Raw genomic sequence first — 24,949 nt, forward strand, 5'->3', positions numbered from 1 at the left:
CGAAGATTTCAAGAATAATTGGTTGTATCAGACAGATAAAGCACAATGTTCCACAAAATATATCACTCATGTTATATAATGCATTAATATTGCCACATATTGATTACGGTATCGTTATTTGGAGCAGAACTAATAAGTGCAATATAAAGAAAATACAACAACTCCACAACAAGTATGCTCGTTTGATTTTTAATGCTGATTTTTCAATACCTTTCAATGTTCATCGCACCCAATTAAACTGGCAAACTATTGTACAAAGACAACAGTATCATACCTACCTTATCATGTTTAAATTAATTAATGATTTAGTTCCAACATATTTAAAGGAAATTATTATTTATCGTGATATTAACTTTCAAACTCGATATGCACATTCTTGCCCATTAAAAATCAAAACACCTCGAACAGAGCATTACAAGAAATCTGTACATTTTTATGGTTCAAATCTCTGGAACAGTTTACCCCAGAGTATGCAAACTGTAACATCTTTTCCAATATTTAAGAAACAATCTAGAATTTTAACTCTTAACTCCGAATTTTAAAAAGCAGTATTAACTTTGATTTAATATAAATATTAAAGTGGTGTTATTTTATATTATAAAAACTCTGCTTGTATGTTATTTAAGCTTTTTAATTTCAATTTAATTGTGATTTTACTTGAGTAAATTTTTGTAGTTAAGTATTAAGTATTAAGTTTTGAGTTTTTTGTGTGTAAAGTTGTTATTTATATGTATTTGTTTTTTATTGTGCCAGGCCCCTTTGTAGAGCAGTTTTGTAACTGAAAGGGCTACCCTGCTGAAATAAAACGGAAATAATAAATAAATAATAATATTAGAAAGATTGCATTGTTCCCCAGTGAACAACAATCGAGAAGTGTTTATTCTTGGCGACACAAACTGTGATTACTCAATTAATGCTAGAAACAGCTTAAGAAATAAAATTAAAAGGGTCATGGATCCATACAATCTAAAACAGATAATAAACTTACCGACCCGAGTTACAAATACGTCTAGCACAATAATTGATCAGATATTTACTACAAACCCTGTTAATATATTATGTAAAGGTACAGTCATCACCTCTATAAGTGATCACTTTATGGTATTTGCTATAAGATGCAAGCATACCAAGGTCAGAAAAGCTGGGAGAACATTACAAATACGGTCTTTCAAAAATGTTACCCCAAACAATTTTAATGAAGAATTTCTTAATGTAAACTTTGATGATTGTTTAGATCCAACGACTGTGAATTGCAGTTGGAATGCCTGGAAAGAATTATACCAAAACATCATAGATAAAATTGCACCTATCAAGTTGATAAGAGTACGTAATGAAAGCCTGCCATGGATAACATCTGACATCAGAATAATTATGACAAAAAGGGATCTCCTTCATGTCAAAGCAATTAAAACAAAAACGGAGAGTACTTGGACTGAATTCAAAAAAGTAAGTAACGAAGTTAATACATTGATGAAAAAGAAATGAAAAGCGTTCGTACATTACGAATGAAATCAAATTGAACAGAAATAATCCCAAAAATATGTGGAAATGTCTCAGAAACCTAATTCCAAAAAGTCAACAGAAATTACCAAACCAGTTTAATATAGAAGGCGAGATGGTTGAAGACGAAATGGAAATTGCTTGTGCTTTTAATAATTATGTTATCAATATAAATACAACTAGTAATGATATACACTGTAATAACCAGAATGATAACATAGCGTGTAATTCAATACCACCAGAAGATACGTTTAATTTCTCACCCGTAAATGAAGATACGGTAAAGGAGGTTTTCAATTTGTTAAAAAAATCTAAAGCGTGCGGTTTGGATGGCATCGGAGCGAAACCGTTAAATATTTCAATTCAAACTGTTCTACCTTACATTACAAATTTCATGAATCAATCCTTTTTGGAGAGCACCTACCATGATGAATGGAAATGCGCAAAAGTCTTACCCATTTATAAAAAAGGTGACACTTCAAATTTAAGTAACTATCGCCCAATTTCAATTCTCCCCACGATAAGCAAAATAATTGAAAGACTTGCCCATCAACAATTTTACGATTATCTCACCAAAAAGTCAATCTTGAGTAAAGTACAATTCGGTTTCCGACCGGGTCACTCAACCGCAGCCGCTTTAGCTTCAATGACGGATCACTGGTCTAAAGCAATAGACAATGGTCAGCTTGTGTGCGCTGTTTTTATTGATCTTAGACGTGCGTTTGACTCTGTTAACACGAATGTACTGCTAAATAAGCTCCAGCGTATTTGCTGTTCCGATAAAACACTTAGATGGTTTAACTCGTATCTCAACATGAGATTGCAATGTGTTCAATATAACAAATCTATTTCTGAGAAAGAAAGTGTGTCTATCGAAGTACCACAAGGATCCATATTAGGTCCGCTACTCTTTCTTGTACTAATTAACGACCTGCCGAATGTAATAAAGAATGGTCAAGTTACAATGTATGCCGACGACACAACATTATTTTTACCAGGATCCGATATAGATTGTATGAAATTGGCTTTACAAGAAGATGTAAATGCTTTAAACCAATGGTTAAAATTAAATAAGTTAATTCTCAATGTTGAAAAGACAAATATGATGATTCTGGGATCAAGACAAAGAATGAACAAATATAATAATTCAGATTAAGATATTTCTATCACGTTTGATGGTAAATTTATAAATAAGGTTCACTCCACTAAGTGTTTAGGTGTCATAATAGACGATACACTTCTTTGGCATGATCATGTAGAACACGTTAGTAAAAAAGTATGTGCTGCTCTCGCCATACTGAAAAGAGCTAATCCATTCATTGATGTAACCATGGCAAAACTAATCTATAACTGTTTAATCCAAAGTCAAATTGACTATTGTTGTGAGGTATGGGGTTTAAGATTTATCACACAAACAAATCAAATAATAAAACTTCAGAAACGTGCTGCCAGAATAATACTCAAAGCAAACGTCCTCACCCCGTCTGATCAGTTATTTAAAAAACTTGAATGGTTCTCCTATCCCCAAAGAGTAATGTATTTTCATTATACATGTCTTGTTTTTATGCTTTTAGGGCCCCTTTTGATACCAGCTTTTGCTGAAAGGGCACCCTATTGAAATATTGTTTAATAAATAAATTAATAAATAAGCTTAAAAAACAGCTTTTAAACGTATAATTAACATAGCCTACATATTATGTCGAACAGAAGGCAAGTAATGGCATCAGCATATCATTGGCTGTTATACTACTATTCATTAACAGCTCAAAATATTGAATTTCGAGCATGACATACAGTCACGTATTTAGAACGAAGCATGATACGGATGTCTGTTTTTTCACAATTAATGATATGTTTTAAGATGAAACTCTTTTTCTTTAGCAAAAAAAAATACTGGATAGTGGAATTCATCAATTGATTGAAGGCTGCATAATCTACAAAGCCTCATGTTTCTTTTACGATTTTCATATCTTCCTCAGACAATAGGAAGCCGATGATTTCCACAGCGGAATCTACAAAAAGTGATTCTATCTATTTTGTTTATATTGATGATGATTGAACGTGCGTGAGGTGTTAATGGTGCGCGGGTGTGATGCAATAGAGCGAGTGTGAGGTGTGATGATGATTGAACGTGTGTGAGGTGTTAATGGTGTGTGGGTGTGAGAGCGAATGTGAGCTGTAATGATTATTAAACGTGTATGAGGTGTTAATGGAGTGGGGGTGTAATGATGATTGAACGTGTGTGAGGTGTTAATGGTGTGTGGGTGTGATGCGATAGCGCGAGTATGAGGTGTAATGATGATTGAACGTGTGTGCAGTGTTAATGGTGTGTGGGTGTAATGGTGATAGAGCGAGTGTGAGGTGTGATGATGATTGAACGTGAGTGCGGTGTTAATGGTGTGTGGGTATGATGCGATAGAGCGAGTGTGAGGTGTAATGATGATTGAACGTGTGTGCAGTGTTAATGGTGTGTGGGTGTAATGGTGATAGAGCGAGAGTGAGGTGTGATGATGATTGAACGTGAGTGGGGTGTTAATGGTGTGTGGGTATGATGCTGTAGAGCGAGTGTGAGGTGTGATGATGATTGAACGTGTGTGCAGTGTTAATGGTGTGCGGTGTGATGCGATAGAGCGAGTGTGAGGTGTGATGATGATTGAACATGTGTTAGGTGTTAATGGTGTGTGGGTGTGTGGGTGTGATGCGATAGAGCGAGTGTGAGGTGTAATGATGATTGAACGTTTGTGCGGTGTTAATGGTATGTGGGTGTAATGGTGATAGAGCGAGTGTGAGGTGTGATGATGATTGAACGTGAGTGCGGTGTTAATGGTGTGTGGGTATGATGCGATAGAGCGAGTGTGAGGTGTAATGATGATTGAACGTGTGTGCAGTGTTAATGGTGTGTGGGTGTAATGGTGATAGAGCGAGTGTGAGGTGTGATGATGATTGAACGTGTGTGCGGTGTTAATGGTGTGTGGGTATGATGCTGTAGAGCGAGTGTGAGGTGTGATGATGATTGAACGTGTGTGCAGTGTTAATGGTGTGCGGTGTGATGCGATAGAGCGAGTGTGAGGTGTGATGATGATTGAACATGTGTTAGGTGTTAATGGTGTGTGGGTGTGATGCGATAGAGCGAGTGTGAGGTGTAATGATGATTGAACGTTTGTGCGGTGTTAATGGTGTGTGGGTGTGATGGTGATAGAGCGAGTGTGAGGTGTGATGATGATTGAGCATGTTAGGGTGTGATAATGATTGAGCAAGTGTGGGTGTGATGATGATTGAGCATGTGAGGGTGTGATGATGATTGAGCAAGTGAGGGTGTGATGATGATTGAGCGTGTGTCGGTGTGATAATGATTGAGCAAGTGTGGGTGTGATGATGATTGAGCATGTGTGGGTGTGATGATGATTGAGCATGTGTGGGTGTGATGATGATTGAGCATGTGTAGTGTGTGATGATGATTGAGCATGTGAGGGTGTAATGATGATTGAGCATGTGAGGGTGTGATGATGATTGAGCAAGTGTGGGTGTGATGATGATTGAGCATGTGTGGGTGTAATGGTGATAGAGCGAGTGTGAGGTGTGATGATGATTTAACGTATGTTAGGTGTTAATGGTGTGTGAGTATGATGCGATAGAGTGAGTGTGAGGTGTGTTTTTGATTGAACGTGTGAGGTGTTAATGGTGTGTGGGTATGATTTGATAGAGCGAGTGTGAGGTGTGATGATGATTGAACGTGTGTGCGGTGTTAATGGTGTGTGGGTATGATGCCATAGAGCGAGTGTGAGGTGTGATGATGATTGAACATGTGTTAGGTGTTAATGGTGTGTGCGTATGATGCGATAGAGCGAGTGTGCGGTGTGATGATAATTGAACGTGTGTGCGGTGTTAATGAAGTGTGGGTGTCATGATGATTGAGCATGTGTGGGTGTGATGATGATTGAGCATGTGTGGGTATGATGATGATTGAGCATGTTAGGGTGTGATAATGATTGAGCAAGTGTGGGTGTGATGATGATTGAGCATGTGAGGGTGAGATGATGATTGAGCAAGTGTGGGTGTGATGATGATTGAACGTGTGTGCGGTGTTAATGGTGTGTGGGTGTAATGGTTATAGAGCGAGTGTGAGGTGTAATGATGATTGAACGTGTGTGAGGTGTTAATGGTGTGTTGGTATGATGCGATAGAGCGAGTGTGAGGTGTGATGATGATTGAACGTGTGTGCGGTGTTAATGGTGTGTGAGTGTGTTGGTGATAGAGCGAGTGTGAGGTGTGATGATTATTGAACGTGAGTGCGATGTTAATCGTGTGTGGGTATGATGCGATAGAGCGAGTGTGAGGTGTAATGATGATTGAACGTTAGTGCAGTGTTAATGGTGTGTGGGTGTAATGGTGATAGAGCAAGTGTGAGGTGTGATGATGATTGAACGTGTGTGCGGTGTTAATGGTGTGTGGGTGTGATGGTGATAGAGCGAGTGTGAGGTGTGATGATGATTGAACGTGTGTGCGGTGTTAATGGTGTGTGGGTATGATGCGATAGAGCGAGTGTGAGGTGTTAATGGTGTGTGGGTATGATGCCATAGAGCGAGTGTGAGGTGTGATGATGATTGAACGTGTGTGCGGTGTTAGTGAAGTGTGGGTGTGATGGTGATTGAGCATGTGTGGGTATGATGATGATTGAGCATGTGAGGGTGTGATAATGATTGAGCAAGTGTGGGTGTGATGATGATTGAGCATGTGAGGGTGTGATGATGATTGAGCAAGTGTGGTTGTGATGATGATTGCGCATGTGAGGGTGTGATGATGATTGAGCATGTGTAGGGTGTGATGATGATTGAGCATGTGTGGGTGTAATGGTGATTGAGCATGTGTAGTGTGTGATGATGATTGAGCTTGTGTGGGTGTAATGGTGATTGAGCATGTGAGGGTGTGATGATGATTGAGCATGTGGGGGTGTGATGATGATTGAGCATGTGTGGGTGTAATGGTGATTGAGCATGTGTAGTGTGTGATGATGATTGAGCATGCGAGGGTGTGATTATGATTGAGCATGTGATGATGTGATGATGATTGAGCCTGTGTAGTGTGTGATGATGATTGAGCATGTGAGGGTGTGATGATGATTGAGCATGTGAGGGTGTGATGATGATGGAGCATATGAGGGTGTGATGATGATTGAGCCTGTGTAGGTGTGATGATGATTGAACGCGTGTGTGGATGTGATGAAGATTGAGCATGTGTGGGTGTGATGATGATGATTGAGCGTGTGTGGGTGTGATGATGACTGAGCATGTGAGGGTGTGATGATGATTGAGCATGTGTGGGTGTGATGATGATTGAGCATGTGTAGTGTGTGATGATGATTGAGCATGTGAGGGCGTGATGATGATTGAGCGTGTGTGGGTGTGATGATGATTGAGCATGTGTAGTGTGTGATGATGATTGAGCATGTGTATGGTGTGATGATCATTGAGCATGTGTAGGTGTGATGATGATTGAGCATGATAGGGTGTGATGATGATTGAGCATGTGAGGGTGTGATAATGATTGAGCATGTGAGGGTGTGATGATGATTGAGCATGTGATGATGTGATGATGATTGAGCACGTGAGGGTGTGGTGATGATTGAGCGTGTGTCGGTGTGATAATGATTGAGCATGTGTGGGTGTGATGATAATTGAGTGTGTGATGATGATTGAACATGTGTGGGTGTGATGATGATGGAGCATGTGAGGGTGTGATGATGATTGAGCACGTGAGGGTGTGATAATGATTGAGCATGTGTGGGCGTGATAATGATTGAGCACGTGAGGGTGTGATAATGATCGAACATGTGTTGGTGTGATTATGATTGAGCACGTGAGGGTGTGATAATGATCGAGCATGTGTTGGTGTGATGATGATTGAGCACGTGAGGGTGTGATAATGATCGAGCATGTGTTGGTGTGATGATGATTGAGCACGTGAGGGTGTGATAATGATCGAGCATGTGTCGGTGTGATAATGATTGAGCACGTGAGGGTGTGATGGTGATTGAGCACGTGAGGGTGTGATGATGATTGAGCATGTGAGGGTGTGATGATGATGGAGCATGTGTCGGTGTGATAATGATTGAGCACGTGAGGGTGTGATGATGATGGAGCATGTGTCGGTGTGATAATGATTGAGCACGTGAGGGTGTGATGATGATTGAGCATGTGAGGGTGTGATGATGATGGAGCATGTGAGGGTGTGATGGTGATTGAGCATGTGTTGGTGTGATGATGATTGTACCACCGACTAAATATTACAATGGGCCCCGGTTAATTCTAACATTGATGCTGGAGAGAAGGGGGATTTTCTGGGGGTTATTGTCAAGGGGGTAATTGTCCTTGGGAGTAATTGTCCGGGGGTTAATTGTCCTCGGGGGTAATTTTCCGGTAGGTAGTTGTCCGGGGGTAATTGTCCTGGTGTAGTTGTCCGGGGGTTATTGTCCGGGGGGTAATTGTCCGGGGGGTAATTGTCCGGGGTTAATTGTCCTTGGGGTGTAATTGTCCTCAGGGGGTAATTGTCCGGGGGGGATTGTTCTCGGGGAGTATTTGTTCGGGGGTAGTTGTCCCTGGGGTTAATTGTCCTGGGCGTAGTTGTCCTGATCCCCTCCATTTCACTTCTTAAAAGTCAAATCAATCCGAAAAAAATGTTGATTTGAGTCAGTAGAGAAGAACAATTGAGCAAGGAGTTTTATTCACTTGCACATGCTCAAGGTTCCCCCATTTCAATTCATGGCTGGTACTAAGCCTAAATTGTGTACCTTGACAGTCAATCACAGCTCGCCGCTTAGCGTCTTTTTTCTCTTTCTGTTCTATTTTTTTTTGCTCTAACTTTTTAGTCATTCATGCGATTTCACTCCTATGAGATCATGTCGAAAAACTTCAGTTTGTTCGTTGTTAGGGCATTTAGAGAAAATTAAAAACAAGCATAACGATATAAATCTAACCAGAAACACCTGTGAAATGAGAAAGTGATGTAATTTTCACGTTTCGCTTATTTTTCACAAAAGAGTAATATGCACAAATCAGTGACATGCAAATGAGAGTTGATGATATCGCTAATTCACTGTTTTTTTTGTATTATGTGAATTGTACAATATTTCAATTTCTAAGGTTTTCACAATAAGAACCAACTTGACTGAACCATAAAATGTTAAAACAATGGTATACCACATGCCCAGGGAGGACAAAATACTGTTTCACGTGAGAACGGGGGGGGGGGGGGGGTGGGGTGTAAGAAATATTTTTCTCCTATAATGAAATACAAGAGAAATAGTGAGCAGTTTCCTAATTTGCATACCGACCAGTGTGAGCATTATAACTATTTTGTGAAATTAGGCAATTGTATGTATTGTCCTAACTTTCTTATTTTACACTTTTTAATGAAATTTTTTGCTCTATGCTTGTGAGATTGTCTCTTCTTATTTAAAATCATCTTTCTTGTCTGAGTGAACTTTTTCTTCAATTGCGTCATGCAATCTTCAAATTTTTAACTCCGAAAATGTTTTAACGGGTCTTGCTGGTGTTTTTATTGTTGCCATCTAAACTGGAAAGTAGTACATAAAATTAAGGCTCTTCCGTAAGCTATGAATTACTTTGATTGCTTCCCTTTTCATTTTAATTTACAAGAACACAAAGAGCATAACATTCCCCCTTCTTAGTAGTACTGGTGGTACAATTTGGATATCTCAACATGCTGTGCAATCAGAATCAGCAATGATTAAACTATTAGAAGTATATTAAATGATCGTAACTTACTCTATGGTCCCCTCTCTTCTTTGAATTGATGTCTGCTGCGTCTGTGAGCTTGATGCACTGTGCTCTATTGCTACAAAAAACACGGCAAAAGTAATTATGACATCCTTTATTTCATTGTACTGTACACGTAGTTCAATTCAATCCAACATTTCATTTCCAAAGGTTAATTATTCATTAAAATACATTTATATAAGTTAGAATATAACAAAGGTGAATTTTCCATTTTTGCTCATTATGATAACATTTTCCTTGCAAGCCATGAATGCAAAAGTGGCTATTTAAAGCTATTATTTACTTTATCACATTTAAATAGGGCTAAAAGCAATGGTTTGTAAGTGAAAATTTAGTATACATGACGATTATATATAAAGTATGTTCAATCTTGCTCATGATTTTGAAGTTGAAATTGAAATAAATCTATTTGAAACTTCACATTACATTCCGGATGAAATCAACTAACTAATTCACCTACATCCAAGATTACACAAAACATGATATCGTTGACTTAGACATGCTTTCCATTTTTAACATTCTCATTTATATAATAATTTTTCATTATTATTATGGCTGTATCATAGTCAGTGATTGTCTTGGGGAAAAGGATGTGCTTGGAAATTAATAATGTTTGCTCATATTTGCAGCTGTTACCTGAATCTAGTGGCGAATCCTTTTCTAATTTCTGAGGAATGGGAAAGTCTAACTGGAATAAACATTTGACCTCCAGTTTCTTGGTTTGTCCTGCTGTAATTGATACTGCAACAATATCAGAATGATTACCAAGATCCAATTCAAAGCCCACACAAATCCTGGTCAAATTCGTAAGGTTGTCGAATGATACGACCTGTAGAGAATAGTATTGTCATTTCTGAGATTATTACGATTTTTGTTTTTGTGTTTAGCGTGTAGTCTTTTTAAAGTTCAAGTCCACCGAAGAAAAAAAAAACGTTTTGAATCAAAAAAGAAAAAAGCAACTTCTTTAAAATCAGATGTAAAATAAAAAAGTTATGATATTCTAAAATTTTGCGTATTAGTTAAAAAAAAAAAAAATAAAAATATGCACAACTCAGTGACCTGCAAATAATAGTTTCGACGATGTCCGTCATTTACTATTTTTTTTTTATTTGACTTACACAAACTTTTACTGATTTGACATTGAGGACCAACTTTACTGAACCATTTTTTCCCTTTTTGATGAAATTTTCAGTGTTATGCTTGTCGGTTTTTCTCTTTTTATTCAAATGGACTTTTGTTGGGGTAGACTTGTCCTTTGAAGAATATTAGCAAGGAGCATATAAAAATAAAATAAAAATCTGGTTTTGTTACATTTTAACGAGTTTGGTGATCATCAAGATGACCTCAAGGTGCGCTAAAAGAATTTAGAGAGGGGTGAGTGGGGGTGACTACCCTGTCCTGTAACCGTATTCTTACACCAGTGTTTTTATTGTTCTCTTGCTAAACATCCTTGTGTTAGGTATTGCGAAAAAGCTTAGTGAGCGAGCTTAGCGAGCGAAGAAATATTAAAAAACTTTTCGCGAAAGAAGCGTTATCATGCTTATTGAGATTTATTCCATGCTCATCACACATACACACGGACACCTTATGTAAGGATTTTTTTTTAATGCCATCCAAACAATGTTCTTTTTTTCGGCAGGGGCATGTGGGATGCAACCCCGCTGTTTAGTTTAGTGGGGAGTGCGTTGTATCAGCCCCCCTCCCCCCTGATATCCTTGTCATTTTTTTAAAATGTAATTTAGCTAAATAACAAACACACATACACACAGTCATTAATCATAAGGGTCCAAAGTTGGAACGTGTATGTGCAGTCTCATGTATATTTTAACTACCGGGCAAAACTTACAGACGATAAACATTTTTTATATTGAACTGGCCCTAGATAATGTAGATGTTCAGCAGCCAAAAAAAGAAGGGCTCCTAATTTTATATGGGCTTTTAAAAAAAAATACAGTAAAACGGTGATATCTTACACTTTTATATAACAATATCCTTATAACTGATGTACGCGAAATGATAGTATCTTAATTTTGTAAATTGAAACTTGAGTTGGGCAGAAATCGAAAGCTAAATTTTGATATATTGTTAAGTTTGAATTTTTATTTAAAAAATGATACAGAATAAAACATTACCACGCATTACAACAAATGTTCGAACCCCCACCTCAGAAACACAATTAGTAATCAAAATATTTTAACTTATTACTAAACTTACAGCAATGTCTCCAATTAGCTTTTTCTTCACATAACATCTCATTTCAAGATCAACTTCTGCCTTCTGTACGAGGACAGGTAAATAGATATGAGCAGGAATGAGGCCTTGTATCTTTTCCTTCTCTTCCACCTCTTGCTACCAAAGAAACACAGAAACAGAATATATATATGGTGAATATATCACTAACATGACATGAAAGGCAATATCGGGTATATTCATACAACATCATGATCATGATAAGTAGATTCAAGATCTTCTTACATCTGTTATTGACAATTAATACCACCATCAAAAATATATTCGAAGTAAGTTTCAAACACGGAATTAAAAAGTGTATTTTATAGTGTCCAGTATCTAAACAGAGCCAATAGAGAATTTGGCAAGGATATCAAATACAAAGATTTACGTTTGGATTATCACTAGGACCACAGAACTACTACTTGTATAGTGGTAGGGTATTGGAAAGAAAATTTACTAGTAGGTGAAATGTTTTTTTAATCACGTGATGTACATGATGTACGCATTTCACACGCGTTTAGTAGATCCCTCCTCCTACTCGGTTGTCGTAAAATAAATGCTATGAATATTCCAAGTATCGTGATTAGCAGATGAGCTTGGCAGGTTTTAAAATAGGCAGATACTGCTTTGACCTCTCGGTGTGAAGTGGTGTACAAAAACGAATCTACCAAGCCAGAGTAGAAAAATAAGATTTTAAAGGAAGCCATGTGCATTAAAAACACCACCCCCCAAAAAGACCCCTGCTCCCCCCCCCCCCCCGTCCTGGTGTCATGGCATTCTATCAGTTTTTAATTCCACTTTCAAATTCATCTTAATATTGAGGTTTTTTTAATAACTATTTTAAAACAATTGATAAAGAAAAAGAATTAAAAAAATAGTCACGCTTGAATGCCCGATCCATGAACAATAAGACAACGATGATCTGTGATTTGATATTTTAAAAGTCAGACCTCCTTATTGTAACACAGTCTTAGTTAAGAGGCGACGCACATGATAACAGTGATATCACAACTACTTTCCCAGACTTAAATGTCGTACATTAACATCGCTATTATCGTAGAGGTGGGATATGTATAGTCTATCGTTAATCTTTGGGAATCGCTGAAGTCACCTCAGAGAAATTGACGTCTTTTAAGCATTATTATGGACATTTATGTTCGCATCTTATCTTCGGTTGCGTTTAGGACGCTGGCCATATATAGGCCCCCTCATTGTCAAGAAACAGAAATTCATATGACATCTTTGTGACCGAGTTTTCTTCATTATTGGAATCTGTTATAATTGATCAGCGCCAAGTCATCTTCAAGGGACGAGAAGCGTCGTGGCCCAGTGGATTAGTCTCCGAACTTTGAAAAAGAGGGTCGTGGGTTCAAATTCCAACCATGGCGTAATTTCCTTCTGTAAGGAATTCATCCACATTGTGCTGCACTCGACCCAGGTGAGGTAAATGGGTACCAGCAGGAAGTAATTCCTCAAAAAGCTCTGTCCACCGAATAGGTAGCCTAGCTTAGCCGGGTATTAATAATAGCAGGGCTCGCTGGGAGAACAGTTTTCGGAACTGAAGTAGACTAGAGCCTGTTACGATACTGCAACAAATAACAATTAAAATTTAGTTTTAAATTTGATTTCCTTTTCTTTTAATACAGGAAAAATTTAATGAATACACTAAAAAATACAAAAATAATGATGATCTTACATCTCTTGAATGTCAGTTATGATTATAATCCAAAGCTATGATAGTCCTGTATTGAATTCAGATAAAATCCACGTTGGTTGGCGAAGATTCTTTAATTAAAGTTCACAATGATAGCGATGGTGAAATTGATGTTGAAGCACGATGAATAACAAGAGTCACTGTGTGAATCCATGTTGATTTTTTTGACCTACTGGACCACTGACTGTCCTTTAACTTGTCCTTAAGAATTATTTGGCCCTTTAAACCATTTTTAGATACCAGAGTCGTATTTTCTAGGTTGATATTATAAAAAGTTTTAGGGGGGTTTTACGTATCAGCAGCCATTTATTAATTTTTGGAAACCATTGTTTTTTGACTTACCAATTTTCATGAATGGCGGCCATTTTGGAAGCCATCTTGGAATACGGAACACCCCCAATGAGGATACATGAGCACTTATAGTATGTTATTTTAAACATATTCCAGGACCTATCCTGAAAAAAAAATCAGCTCACCTGAAATTTCATTTCTAAAGCCTATTTTGGTCTAATGCTCTTGGTTAATGAGCATTTTCAAAATGTGCTAAAGTGATAAGCGACAAAAAATTATGAATTGATGAAAATATATATATTTTGCAGTTACGAAGTACCGTTAGAAATTTTGAATGGTTGCATGTTATAAGGTGGTTCAATTTGCCGAAGAGTTTAAAACTGATCCCAACAATAGTTTTTGATGTAATAGGTATTACCATTCTGTAAATAATGACAAAAAAATGAAGTCTCAATTTCCTTTATTTTTCCTGAAAATGAATAATTGACAGCTAATTATTACACAGACTTCAATGTAAATGTATATTTTGAAATGTGTTTTTCTCAAATTGGACCTGCTGCACATAAAGTGGTTTCAAAAGTTAATGCAAGATTAGATCACCCTAGTATTTTGCAGTTTTAATATTGTAACACCAATAATTAGATCTGTAACAAAAATCGAATAGTTATATGTTATTGTATGCATATTGATTACACTAATTAATTAATATTTCATTTCAAATTTCTGCCCCAATAATGCCTGTCACTGTTAATATGCTTGGAAAGATGACTACATCATGGATTGAAATGTGTGTTGCAATGATGCACAACTTTTGTACTAACATTTAAATTTACAAATCAGATAAATAACAAAATTTCTACAGTTACTAACTGATTAGGTTGGAGATCAGAGCTGACATACACATGTATTTCATTCCTGCATATTTTCAAAATTGTCACATTTATATAACATTTAGTTGTTCCCTGCTTTTAACATGCCTAAAAATATAAAAATATTGAATTTACGGAGCCTTTAAAGTGCCATCGACTTGACGACTTGGCGAGATACTTTATCTTGCCATGTCGACATAATAACCTTATTATGTCAACATGGCGAGATATCAAGTGTCCGAGGCCAGGCGAGACTCCAAATATCTTGTTAAGTTGACTTATAATTTTTTATAAGTCAACTTGTCAAGATATAATATCTCGCCATGTTGACATTTAACTTTTTACAAGTCGACTTGGTGGGATAACGTATTTCGCCATGTCGAAATAATAAGGTCATTATGTCGACATGATAAAGCATCTCGCCAAGTCGTCAAGTCGATGGCACTTTAAAGGCTCCGTACGTATCGATATAATTTATAATAATATACTTAGCCTATAGTTTCTAGCTTCAAAATGAGATCTTACTCAATAAATTTGTCAACATTCTGTTATGTTGCAACAATTTATCCATGGCACCGTGTGGAAAATTGTACATCCACCACTCTTTTTGCATACCAGACTTTTGGAATGCGACCGAATGTTTGTTCCCCTATCCCAAATGTGTTAACGTCATTACACTAAATGTAATCAATAGGTTGTGGGCATTAGAGAAATTTATTACCCTCAATTAACGGACTAGGATAAAACTGAATATTCAAATAAATCAACAGGATGTGGTATGAATTAAAATGTACTGTCTAAAACTAGCAGTTAGAAGGTACGGGGAAATACCTATCCGTTGGGCCGACAACTCATTTTAAAGCGAGCTTTAATTTAAAAGTCGTTGTCGAAGTACACATAAGTCCTAATATTAAACTGGTTCGTTACAGCGAATTGAAGACATTGATCAGGGCTTTGGCTAATCAGTCGGGCCGCGTGCGTTGCGAAATAACTCGGGTTTTGGATTTTTGTCGATTGTTTTGGATTTCGATACGATTTCTTTTTCTAACGGTGTCCTCAATTGGACAAACACGCTGGGAAAATAAAATGAAATTGAAATTCCCATATGCGGACATGCCTGGCCCCATGGCGGGACCCGGCCGCGGTTGGACACGAAGTGCATCGATAGCATGGAGCAAGCTAACGTTAGTCGATCCGAGGAAGATCCAACGTTACAGTGCTGGCTGCTCCACCCATGAATCAATTTGAGAGCGAGAGCATAGACAATGCAATGTAAAACATGAATAACAAATAATATTGAGGATTTTTGTATTACCCGTCACTCTCTGAAGCCGTGTCTTCTGTTTGCTGTATGTTTCCAATCCGAGTTTAATCTAGACTAGTTTTCAGTACGGTATTATAATTTGCATTTTCGTCATGCGAATTTTTACAGTGCCAGCGATTTTTATTTCTCTGGAGGAAGAGTACGGACTATTATAAGACCTGTATTAAGACTGGAAACGAAGTATACGAATTATGATGTACTGGAATATTGGTCTGATGATTCTCTCTGATTTGCAATTTTGGCGCGCGAGAATCATACCCGAACGATTGTTTTATTCCTCTAGAAGAAGAGAATACCGTAGACCTTAGAAGTTCGTGTGCTTGTGACCAATAACTTCAGTTCAGTAGCTCACGATCAAAATCGAGTGTGCGGAGAGAAAAGTACATTTTGGAGTTAATGGGAGATAACGATACGGAGTGTACACAAAATTAAACAGAAACAGGTTGAATATGTGGAATGTGATTATGTTGAAACAGTAGTCAAGATTCGCTTGTTAAAGTAGTCTAGTACATGTTATTTAAGGCACTTGCCGGCTTAAAACGACAACCGAATTTCAATTTCATTTTATTTTCCCAGCGTTTTGTCCGATTGAAGACACCGTTAGAAAAAAATCGAAATCCTAAAAATCGCCAAAAGTCGAAAACCCGAGTGATTTTGCACACGCACGCGACCCGACTGATTAGCCTAAGCCTTGATCAGCGAAAGGGTTTTGAATTTCTGTTAAAGGACTAGTCAACCCCATTTTGTATAAAAAATCAAACAATTGAACATTTCATAAAATCGGATGTTGAATTAAAAAAGTTAGGTCATATTCAGGTGTTGGAAAAATTCGCAATAAAGTTACATTAACGTCCTGGTATGTATGCAAATGGGGAGCCTAATGACACCATCCACTCACTATGTATTTTGTATTCAATTTTAAGAAAATATTTTAATTGTCTTCCTATTGTCATGTGAACCAAAGATTTATTCCTGCCTGAACATATTTATTGTCATTGTTTCCAAATTTTGTGGTTTAAACAGTCCTTGTCCTTGTAATGGTCCTTGTAGAATCTGTAAAATTTGAAATAATATACAATTCAAACAATAAAAAAATAAAATAGTGAGGGACATCATCAACTCTCTCATTTGCATATCACTGAGTTGCGCATTTATCTGTTTTGTCAAAAATAAGACAAACTTTTCAATGCCATAACTTCCTTTAATATTTCATATCCGATTTTGATAAAAGTTTTCAGTGTTATGCTTCTTTGGTTCTTTTTATTTATTTTGTTAAAATCAATTCTTTTCGGGGGTTGACTTGGCCTTCAAGAAGAAGGTGAATAGAATGAACCTTGTTCCCCTTCACATCGTCAAATATATGTGCATGTAATATAACAGGTGTCTTAGCTAGGGGCAGGTTCATCTGTTTAAATGGCAAAAAGCACATCCTCTTTCCGCGGAAGAATAAGCTCTTGATCCAGATCATAATCTTCGCCCACGAAAAATGATCAATCTTGAGTTCGAGTACGTCCTTCATGATATTACAGCTGGGTATTCCAGACCTTGACAGTACTTTTCGTTCTTTAACAACTGCATCTGCATTGGAAAAGAATGAAACGGTTAAGGAATATATGATGAAAGGAAATAATATTTGCGAAAGCGAATTAAGGACAAGAAATCGCTTATAGGGTAAGTTCATCCTGATAGTAAGTTGGTTTTGATAAAAGCAGAAAAAATAAAGAAAATGTCGATTGAAAGTTAGTGTGGGTTTGATAAAAAATCCATCAAAGAATAACATTAAACCTTTCCTTTTTGTGACGTCACAGACTAAAAGCTCCCCCATTTACGTCGTGTGATATGAATTCCCAAAAGCGCTATTTTCTCAGATTTTTTTTATTTACATATATTTTTTTGAGGTGGCTTTTTCATCAGAAACATCATTTCACAGCCCCTTATCTATAAAAATATATATATTCATTTATCATATTTTACTTAAAATATGTGTATGCCTATCATTTCCATTGAATTAATGAGCTATGGGATTTATATTACATGATAAACTGCTTGGATATGACGTCATAAATTTAACATTTTAAACATTATTGTCTTATTCTTTGATAGATTTTATTAAACCCTTACCAACATTTTTCACTATTTCCGATTTTATTAAGACTAACTTATCAGGATGAACTTTTAGGGTTTAAAGTTAAGAAATTCAATTTACGCGTCACACAATATGTTCGCAGCAGTTACTGATATTTTTTGTTTTTTTCACACGCACAAAGTATTGTAATTATTGAATTTAATTGTATACGGAAGCTTAAAAGTGCCACCCAGATATTCGGATTATTATCTCAACATGTCTACACGCTCACATGACATGATCTTGGATCTTGTCATGTCAACATCCAGCCAATGGCATAACAGGCGGGGGGGGGGGGGCAAGCTCCCCACCCCCTGGCAGATTTCACCGGGAAAATAAAACAAAAACGGGAAAGGAGAAATAAAGAAAGAAAGAAAGAAAGAAAGAAAGAAAGAAAGAAAGAAAGAAAGAAAGAAAGAAAGAAAGAAAGAAAGAAAGAAAAAAGGAAAGAAAGGGGGAAAAAGAAAAGGGGGTTAAGGAAATGGAAAGGGAAAAGGGAAATGAAAAGCCGTGACAAAATGAAAGAACACAAATAGGAAAAATGGAAGGTAAGCGGGAAAAGGAAGGAAAGAAGAAAAGGAGAGAAAGTACAAAATATCCTACATTAGCATGATTAGCAAGAGAGTGATATAAAATTAAAAGATATGACTCAATGACACGGGAAAACATTTTAAAAAGGCAAAAGAAACGGAAAATGAAGGTAGAGCCAAAAGCTAAATTGGAAAATCAAAATGAAGAAAAGGGACATTAAAATAAAAAGAAAATAATATAATAAAACGACCGGGCTGCCTAGGATTGAAAACTATAAATAACGAGAAGATAGGTGGATGGCGTCTATTATAAACTTGCTAAATTTTATGGAATAGTGGTCGCAATCAGTACACAATTTTTTTTAGCCAAGGCCAGTTATATCCCCTATGTCCTAGCCTCAGTACAGCTTTACGCTGGATAGATTTACCATAAAAAGCTTTTCAATGTTTACTTTTACTAAATTTCCAAGGCTAGTATCAAATAATGAGAATTTCATTTTCAAATCATTTGCCACATTTGCTATGTCGTGCTGCCTCAAAATACTTCGTTTATTCGCAACTGCGTTGAAGTTATGTGTATGTACCCGCGGCTTGATAAAAAAGTGGCCATCTGCAATGTTAAAAAAATATCACGAGGTTCCGAGTGCTCCGCCCGGACCAGTGACACAACCAAGAGGGAGGCACGGGAGGCATTTGCCCCAGTTAGTATGCCCCAACTTGCCCCCTACCCCCCCCCCCCGGAAACTTTGAAAAAAAAATGTATAATAAATGTTGTCATAAGCATCCTGCTAATGCTGCAAAGTGCTCGATCAAAACTTTTTCGTTTTATAAATTGTAAAACTTTCTTATCCATTTACTGTTAGCTCCCAACAATTTTTGTCAACATTAATCTTTCGGGTCATAACATAAAACTCAAAAATTTCGCTCGCGCTACGCGCTCAATCGCAGTAACTGTTGACTGAGATAAGTAAATTATCTGTTCACATGATGCTTAAAAGTCCAGTGTTCAAGTCAATATGCTTCTCGCGATTAGAATTATTCGTTTTAGCGAGATACACATCCTGCGTATTCATAATTTTCATAAATCAAAATTTTCAGCTTGCGCTACACGCTTGCATCAATTTTTTTAGTTAGATAGCCATCTAGTTCATGATAACAAAAAGTGCATAGAACGTCAAGTCATTATCTCAGGATATCAAAAATTCTCAGCTCGCGCTTCGCGCTCGCATTATTCCTTTGATAAGATATCACCTTCATGACCAAATGCAAACAGGAAGGCATCAACAGGTCTCTTTTCAAATCAGTAGGGCCTATATTGAAAAAAAGCTCATGCTTCTCGCTCGATTTTGTGAAATAGGCAAAACTTTCGTGTGTTGCTCCCCCCATGTTATTTTTGCCTCCCCCTAGGTTAAAAATCCTGGTGCCGGCACTTCCCCGGACGCGATCCGCAACGCACTGCTGCCCCCCCCCCAAAAAAAAAAAAAAAAAAAAAAAAGTTCTACAACCAAAAAAAAGATGAGAGGAAAGAAAAGAGAAGGAAGATGAAAGATATGATGTTATTTTCTGAATACCATGTAAAAATCAATCTCTAAGTTAGATTATCATGAAAGGGTGATTTTTTTATCGCTTGCTTCGCTCGCTCGGGGCTTAAGCGTGTTGTTGTGTCCCCTCTTTTTTGTACTTATCACGCATTGAGCTTCGTCCTAATGCTCGAACACAATCATAACAAATCCTGTTCAGACTATGTCGACCGGGAATTTCTTTTTTTGCTCTTGCCCCCCCCCCCCCGGCCACCAACCCCTGTTACGCCCCTGCATCCAGCAGGATAGATGATCGCATGACATGAACTCGTATCAATCCGTGTCTACATCCTGTAGAAGATATGGTCACATACCATGATCAAACTCTTCATGTCTACATACTGGGGGAGAAGAGATGATCAGATAAGAAAATCTTCGATTCATTAACTTGGCATGCTATTATATCCTCAAAGAATTGAAGACGATATCGAAGATGATGGCATCAGATCATTTCTTTTAAAAGATGTAGACTTGCACTAGCAGGTATCTCAAGATGTACTCATGACAAGACATAAGATCATAGCATTTAATCATCTCTCATAAATGATGTCGACATGACGAGATCTAAGGTCATGTATTGTTCCTTTTACAGGATGCAGATCAGACAAGAACTACTCATGTGACAATTTTTCCGAAGGATGTAGGTAATTATCTGAACATCTGGGTGACAGATTTTAACCCTCCATAAAACACATATAAAACAATAAGGTATGCCGTGCACGTTAAAGTTCTTACGAGGTGAGTATTCCCCCTCTCCTGAGTACAAGACTGCCTTTAAACATGTTAAACTCGAGTACCATGTTACAACAGCGCAATGAGGTATTGTGTAAGTCACCGGTAACCTAAGGACTAAGTCATCAGGAGCTAGACACTGTACACCAAAGCAGACTGACATCTCGTCTTTGGTGTCACCAAGATTAGGAGTATCGGTCAAGACATGAAGAGAGATTTCTTGTGGCTCTTTGCTGTCGATTGCACCAGGAGGTATATCAAGTTCAATCCCAAAGGACTCTAGCCGCAGTCTACCACCATCAGCTCCAATTCTCTTGCAGCACACCTTCTTGGTTGTTTCGACATCTCCTTCATCAAGTACTGAAAATTATCAAAAATATTTATATTTATTTATATTTTTATTGCAAAACTTTAACTTCAAAATTCTGATAAATTATTGTCGCTCAACACTGACATGACTGGGGGACATTCTGAAATATCCGTTGTAAATGATAAGAGGAATATAGTATTTGAACAAAAAAATTTCCAACTTGGCAACTTTTAAAGGTCAAGTCAACCACAGAAAAATGTTGATTTGAATAAATAGAGAAAATAAAAAAAAATAACACTGAAAATGTCATCAAAATCGGATGTAAAATCAGAAAGTTATGTTTTTAAAAAGTTTCACTTATTTCTTTCACAAAACAGTGATATGCACAACTCAGTGACATGCAAATGAGACGATCAATGATGTACGTCACTCACTATTTCTTTATTTTTTTTATTGTTTGAATTATACAATATTTCATTTTATACACATTTCACAATGAGGACCAACTTGACTGAATCATATAGTTTTAAGCAATGCTAGTTCTTCATGTTCATGAAGCAATCAAGCGTTGTTTCACTTGGCAATGAGGAGAAAATTAGAATATTTCATATTTCATGTAATATAATACAAAAGAAATTGTGAGTGGATGACGTAATTAGTCTCTTCATTTGCATACCGACCAGGATGTGCGTATAACTGTTTTGTGAAATTAAGCAAAACTTTAAAATGTCATAACTTCTTTTTATTTTACATCCGATTTTGATGAAGTTTTCAGTGTTTCACTTTTTTGTGTACCACACAAAAATATTTCCTGATTACTCTACTCCTACAGAACCTGATTCTTCTTCTCCACTTTCAGGGTTGTGTGAGCTTGTAACTTCATCAAATTCAACCCTTTCCTCAGCAAGTTAATCTGTGTATAATAAACTGTTAGTTTAAAGGAACACTACTTTCCTTTAAATATTGATTATGAATTTCGTTTATTTCCGATATGCGTTAAGTGCACGTAATAAATAATTATATCTACCTGTCTTTCAACAATTAATCATCTATTTAGACAAGGGAAGATATTAACGAAACGTCGGAATCATGGTATTTATGAGGAAATATCAGATTGCGCACGGGAAATAGTTTAGCCTATCTCAATAAATATGCGTAATTTGCATGAAGAAACTCTTGCAAAAAATTCACTGTGTGCAGAAGTAAATTCCCAATAACCCCATTATGCCTATTGTAAGATTTAACTCTTTTCTATACATTTTATAAAACCTTGTAAATATTAATGATTTCCAAAAAGGTAAATTTGAATCACTATTTATCTGGTAATCATGATGAATAACAATCAATATCAATCCACCTATGGCAGAGGTCTTGAGGGATTGAGAGGAGGCTTTGTCCAACTTGGAAGGTATCCCTGCACCCTCCTGAGATTCTTCAGATGATTCCCGACTCTCCTGTTTTTCAGTCACTTTGACATTAGGATACAACTCCGAAAGCTTGTTCCTGTCAGATTCGGAAAGTGGGCTTTCTGAACCAACGAACCTGATTTCCCGCAGTGTACCAAGTTCCTTCGGGCTTTGCAGTGACTTACTTTCAGACTGACCGAAATCAATCTTGCAACTGACGAGTGTAAGGACAGTAACCTCTTTAAATTCACTAGTTGCAATATCGACTAACTCGATTATGGATACAGCCGCTGACTTTCGCAATGCGTATCTTGGTAACTCTTCTGGGAGTAGTAGCTGTTCAGCTGACGCACCTTGAATCTGCAACCCGCAATCCGATGATGTTCGGGACCATTCAACACTCTTCATAACTACATCTCCTAGCTCTACACTTTTTACTTTGACAAATTTCAAACTAGGACTCATCGTACGACCTAAGTGTAGTAAGTCTGTTATCATTTGGAGTGCATAGTGCTCGTCAGACCAACGAGATTCAAGATGGATATCAGTCAGATTAGGTAATTTACATTCTGTAATGGCTGTCCTTGACTTCTCCCATTTGAGAGTTCTATAGCTTGTGACGGTGAGGAATTCAATGTTTTGACAGAAAGAAGAAAGCAAGAGAAAGAGGTTGTCAAGAGTATCGCGGTAACGTAGGATACGTAATTCCAATCTTCTCAGTGAAGACAGCGGGATGCCAGAGTGGTGTCTGGAAGCGGATTCAAATAATGCCAATTCGCAATCCAGCACAAGACTCTTTGCATTTGGAAAACACCTACTGATGGTCTGTAATGAGTCATGGAGATTAGACAAGATTTGGTAAAGGCAAACGGCGATGACAGATCTCATTGGAATGAAAGGTTGTGATCCATGCGTATGACTATCCAGATAACCTTTAAAGCCAGTGGTAATATGTTCCACTTTATGACACAATGGAGCCAGTGCAGAGAACATTTCTGGAAGATGTAGTGGTAATTCATCTTTAAATACTATCCAAGCTTCATCGTCATCGATATTCCAAGATATACGCCGATGATCTTCTTTTCCATATCTTATAACAGAGACCTCGGCTGAAAATAAATTCATGAAATAGGATTTATCATGAGTATCTCATTTGAGCTAGGACTTAAATGATTTAAATGAAGAAATATGTTAATGTAGTCCAGGATAGGCCCATAGGAAATTTACCAAACCTTGTTTTTTCATATTTACAATATTTATTGCCAGTTTCTTGTCAATTCGAGGGTGCTGATTACGAATCTGAGTGATGCCACTCGTGTAACCTTGAGCATTTTCCGCAAATTGGCAAAATCCAATATGGCCGCCAAAATATGCAAATTACCCATGAAAATCATACAATTGACCACACATAGGTTATATAATGTATGTATTTGTATTGCAGGATTGAAATACTCTGAAAAAAAAAAAGATTTCACAAAAATATATTTTCTAGAATTTCAAAATGGCCGCCATAGACCCCTGTATTCTATATTATGTACAATATGAATGGGGACAACTAAATTTCACAAATGTAAGCACTAAATGCAAGTCATTGTGATTTTTAGTGAAATAAGGGTTGAAAACATGACTGCTAAGGAAATGTATCATTTGTTATGTCATGTATGTAATAAATGAAGCATTTTAATATTCAAAAGCCACCAAATGCCCTGACAGTACTATGTATAATGTTAATGGGGACAATAGAAAATCACAAGAATGAGTACTAAAATGCATATTACTACTATTAAGATAAGCGAGGGAATACTGGCAAAAAACATAATTTTCAACGAAATATGAATGCAATTTATGTGATAAATGCTGTATTTTGAAATTCAAAATGGCCGCCATAGGCCAAATATACATTATGTACAATGCGATTGGAGAAATTAATTTTCACAAGAGTAAGAATAGTAAGTCATATACGTGTTATTATTTCATATCTACAAATTATCTACTAGTATCTTGTTATATAGTGTTTCTGGAAGCAGCTGGACAAATTTTATGCCAGAATTTCATTATATTTGAGTGTTTCTAGCCTTGGAATATTTCGACCATCTTCTTGTTTTAAAGTACATGGGTAGACATATTGAACTCCATGTACCACCTTTCCATGTACTGCTGCAAAGGATCAATCTGAAGATTAAGCTTTTGTCCTGGTTCTGTTGGGTGAGCATACACCAAAAGACTGCCCAGTGATCCTGAATAGCAGCATTAGAGATACAATGGAGGGGATAGGGATTATCCATCTTGTTTTGTTATTGACCTTTGCAAATTTTGACACTTCGTTTGAACCATTATGTGCTTCATGTGCACATAGAAATGGTGGCCAGAGGTATAAACCAATGATGGAACTTTGACACCTGAAGTATGTCGGACATGGAATTTACTACTATTCTAATTCAACAGCCATGTTCCGATCTCAGCTCTTGGTTTGTGGAGATATTGAGATGAACCCTGGCCCAACCACCACTATGAGTGGTAAAAGATTAACTTACACTGTT

At 37.0% G+C, this 24,949-nt stretch overlaps 1 protein-coding gene across 1 annotated transcript in view; it reads right to left on the reverse strand.

Annotated features, from left to right (window-relative positions):
* Window positions 1–9,280: 9,280 nt before the first annotated feature.
* The window catches only part of LOC135155314 (uncharacterized), a 30,347-nt gene continuing 14,678 nt past the window's right edge, over window positions 9,281–24,949 (reverse strand). Inside the window, exons 5-9 of the mRNA XM_064104269.1 lie at window positions 20,697–21,053; window positions 17,060–17,304; window positions 11,511–11,645; window positions 9,933–10,125; window positions 9,281–9,354 (exon numbers count right to left, since the gene is read on the reverse strand). Of these exons, the coding sequence (XP_063960339.1) occupies window positions 9,281–9,354; window positions 9,933–10,125; window positions 11,511–11,645; window positions 17,060–17,304; window positions 20,697–21,053 (1,004 nt within the window). The remainder of the gene's footprint in view (window positions 9,355–9,932; window positions 10,126–11,510; window positions 11,646–17,059; window positions 17,305–20,696; window positions 21,054–24,949) is intronic.

This window comes from Lytechinus pictus, chromosome 8 (assembly GCF_037042905.1).
Source record: "Lytechinus pictus isolate F3 Inbred chromosome 8, Lp3.0, whole genome shotgun sequence".
Lineage (NCBI taxonomy): Eukaryota > Metazoa > Echinodermata > Echinoidea > Temnopleuroida > Toxopneustidae > Lytechinus > Lytechinus pictus.